The sequence below is a fragment of the Lathyrus oleraceus genome, chromosome 5 (genome assembly GCF_024323335.1).
Source record: "Lathyrus oleraceus cultivar Zhongwan6 chromosome 5, CAAS_Psat_ZW6_1.0, whole genome shotgun sequence".
Taxonomy (NCBI): domain Eukaryota; kingdom Viridiplantae; phylum Streptophyta; class Magnoliopsida; order Fabales; family Fabaceae; genus Lathyrus; species Lathyrus oleraceus.
The window spans coordinates 584,111,440-584,115,741 of record NC_066583.1 but is presented as its reverse complement, the minus strand read 5'-3'; the positions used below and the strand labels follow the sequence as shown (position 1 = coordinate 584,115,741).

Sequence of the window (4,302 nt, the reverse complement as noted above, 5' to 3'; positions counted from 1 at the left end):
GTGCACACAAAGGTTCAACAAGACATGAAAGAATGGCATGTGAATCATGGATCAATGGAAAAGTAAACAGACAAAAGTTCACGGCATAGTAACAAAGTTCAAAACACATAAACATGTAAACATACATTAAAGTAAGTCAAAATTAGGTCAAAAACCAAGAGGCACATATTAACAACATCAAACAAAGTATTAACCAAAGAAAGTAGTTTTAAACCCTAAAACAATTCTAAAAAGGTATCAACTTTTGACAAGCCTAAGTATGTGAAAAATAAATCAATTCTGGAATTTCTTTTCATCATAATGAAATAGACAAAATTATGAACACATAGCAAAAAGAATGGCTCGAAAAGGCTTAGGGATCATCATGTTATGAGCCTTTGAATTTATGAAAAACAAAAAAAAATAGGCAAAAAAATACAATGAATAAAATGGATCTAAGGCGAGGGGGATTCAAACCCCTGACCTTTTGGTCACACAAAGCCTTAACATGCACGTTTTAACCACTGGGATAGTAATACATCCGATTATTTAATCACATTCATTAATATATATTTTTTAAAAATACCTAAGATGACAAGGTCAGCGCCACGTCATTATCACTAACCTCACACTCTTGCAATACCTCGTTTCAATTTCTTTTCATTTTTTTCTCAAACTTCCAACAACCATAACTCTCTCAATTTTTTATGAAATTAAAAAACGTAAGAACCTAAATTGCTCTATTTTTCACAAGGAATCTAATGGTATCATTATCTCATCCTAAAACTCAATGTATAAAGCATGCCAAGGGAAAAACTAGAACTACACTTTTAACTTTCTAACAATAAAATCTTAATGTATGAGCATGGTATAATGCATATTGTAGCAAACATACAACAAAAACACTATGTACTACATTTTCACTTCAATAAATATTCAAGAATGATGCATGTATAAGAGTTTTCATGTGTAAGTGCACTTACCTATTGGAGAAAGTCCAATGCTTCTTTCACTGATTCCAGAAGCAAACAATTAATCCCTTTAGCACCTTTGATCCTTCTTGAAGCTGTAGGTGCCCTTGGTTTGTTCTGAAATGGCTTGAACTGTTCTTCCAAATGAAAATGCAAGTGATTGATTTTTGAAATGGATGTGGTGTTTGGGGTGTTACAGTTATGTTTAGAAGGTGTTTGGATGGTTGGTTTGAAGAATTTTCAACATAAATAGAATTTGGAAGTTTGAGGTTTGAAAGTTGCAACAATGGAGTTTTGGATGCAATTCTTGGTGTGTTGAGTTCTGAGGCTTGACCCTCTATTTATATAGGCTCTAAATGGCTCAAGTAACTTGCAGAAATTGATCTTAGTTCAATTGGAATGCTGGTTTGGATGTTTGGTTTCATTTTGCACAAAAATATAAGTTGGCTTTATGATGAAGATGTGGAGTGAATCGAGGATCTTGGCCATGCTTTTCTGAAGTCTAGGAGGTTTTTTCTGGATTTAGAGATTAAGTGTGATCATATGAAACAATTTAGAGACTCAATGCAAGAGTGGTTGGCAAAAGCTTGCTTTATGTAAATGGATATCAAGCTTTATGTAAAATATTTCAAAAATGGCATTAAAGGCTCAATTCTTTGTGTAATGCCCAACAGACTTGTGTATTTATCTGATTATGGAGAGATTTGTACACTAATATAATCAAGGGATTTGCACATTTGAAATGGTTTTCCTCCAAGAACTCATCATGAACATGTGTGGTTGAATAACAAAGGACTTATGTATAATAATTGCGTTCTGAGACAATTCTTGGAATAAATTACGGGTGTTTTTAAAATTTTAGAAGTTTGAGTCACACTCATAGAATGAAAACGTATTCTCCTTAAATTAATTACACTTTAGACTAATTGTGCCACGGTCCATACCGCCATGTTTATATATATATATATATATATATATATATATATATATATATATATATATATATATATATATATATATATATATATATATATATATATATATATATTACAATGATTAGAAAAAATGAAACATTTATGATAATATAATAATAAAATTATATAAATATAAGAGAATTAATTAGAATGCTAGTAACAGCTTTTAAATAAAAAATATAAAAGAATCCACAATTTATAACCATACGACATAACCACAATTCTACAAACAAAACTCAAGATCTCGTATCTTTTTCTATCTCTTTATAAATTATACTACTAATTAATGTTTCATATCTTGAAACTAAAAGTTTCCATAATATTATGGTAAATGTGTCTGAATAGTTCAATAGTTATCATAAATGTCTCATAAAGTAGGATGTAAAAGATTTAAAATTTTAAGCGATATAAATGGGAAGATTAGTTATTAATAAATCACTACATTTCCTTTTGAAGAAAAACAGACTTCTAATTACACTAACATGCCCTTTTAGTAACTAAATCAAACAGTTGTTTGAATAAAAGAAAAACAAGAGACCCTATTGTTTTGTTGAACAAACGAAAAACCAAATCCTATTTATTTTTCAAGATCTACTCATCATATCTAAATCAAATCAAATCTTTTTTGTTTGAATGGTAACTAAATCTATTACTATAAAACCACCCTGTATCGTTTAACCTAATCACACACTTAAATCTATCTCTCTTGTTCTCAATCTTTGATAAGTTTTAAAAGCTTTCAACATGAATAAACTCAAGGGGGATGAGCAATCAAACAATAATGTTATAGTTCGTCAAGTTTGGGCTTACAATCTAGAGAATGAGTTTCTTCTCATTCGTGGAATTCTACACGAATTTCATTTCATTTCGATGGATACAGAGTTTCCAGGAGTAATTTATGAATCTAAAGAGGACTCCACCGTACCTTATCACCTTCGTCGCCGGGACCCTTTAAATGATTACAATTACTTAAAGGCCAATGTTGATAATCTTAAACTCATTCAACTTGGCCTTACTTTATCTGATTCGGAAGGTAACCTCCCTGATTTTGGAACCAAAAACAAGTATATATGGGAATTTAACTTTTCTGATTTTGACATTGAAAATGATCCACACAATCAAGATTCAACTGATATGTTAAGTCATGGAGGCATTGACTTCAAGCGCAATTTCTATTATGGGGTGAATTCACTACGTTTTTCTGAATTGATGATCAGATCGGGGCTTGTCTTCAACAATTCGGTTATTTGGGTCACATTTCATGGTGCATATGATTTCGGCTATTTAATGAAGATTTTAATGCGAAGAAATCTACCAAACACTTTGGAACGTTTTTTATTTCATTTGAAAGTAATATTTAGAAACATCTATGACTTGAAACACGTGGTACATCATTGCAAAGATTTGTACGGCGGTCTCAATAAAATAGCTAATACACTCGATGTGAACCGGGTCGTTGGAAAATCGCATCAAGCCGGATCAGATAGCTTGTTGACATTGCATGTGTTCATGAAAGTTATTGATATTTATTTTATCAATAATAAAATAAAAATAAACAAACATGTTGGAGTCTTATTTGGCTTAGAAATGTAACAAATATTGACATTGAAATATATAAAACTCAATTATTTTCTTTTTGTTATTAGTATTGTTCTCTCATGATTTAAATTATATTACGTTAAACAAAATTTGTTGTATATGCTAAACGTCACTCATTTCATAATGAGAGGTATAGAATAATATTTAGCATACACAAAAATAGAAAGTGCAACATATTAAGTAGCGTCATCATGAGAAACCATTTAAGAATATAGAAAGTTGAGGTTAGTGACTTGAAGAATATCTCCTTCTCCATCATATCAGTATTAGGTCGAAAGAAACTACAAACACATCATATTCTGTAGGAACCTTCCTCAACTCTCCAATCACTTCTTTTCACTTTTCTTCATCCTGGTTGAAGATCCTTCACCACTATGGAACACATTTTAAAACTATAATAACAAAACTTGTTTGTAGAATGACATTACGACTTTGAGAATATTTGCGGTCTACATATTTCAAAGATGAACGTAACTTAAAACATTACAATTAACATAAATAAATAATAAGGAAACATGAAAAATTATAAACTATCAGATGATTCAGGACGTTTCAGCATTTTAATTATGTCGTCGATAGATTTTGAAATCTTCGTGTGTAACTCGGTCAACCCCTTAGTTATGTTAGAAGTTGTAATTCGAAGTTCTGATTGAGAGCTAGCAATCGACTATGTCGAAGCAGCTAGTGGAAGTTGTCGAGATAGTCGAATACAACATATAGTAGTGCCGAAATGTAACTTGTAATTTTGTATTTTGCATTTTATATATTTTGGACTTTGA

At 30.8% G+C, this 4,302-nt stretch overlaps 1 protein-coding gene across 1 annotated transcript; it reads left to right on the top strand.

The window, feature by feature from the left end:
• The first annotated feature begins 2,662 nt into the window (after positions 1–2,662).
• On the top strand, positions 2,663–3,517 carry LOC127083305 (probable CCR4-associated factor 1 homolog 11). Its single transcript, XM_051023608.1, has one exon. It carries the CDS (start codon positions 2,669–2,671, stop codon positions 3,515–3,517), a length of 849 nt encoding a protein of 282 aa, XP_050879565.1. The 5' UTR covers positions 2,663–2,668.
• Positions 3,518–4,302: the final 785 nt, after the last annotated feature.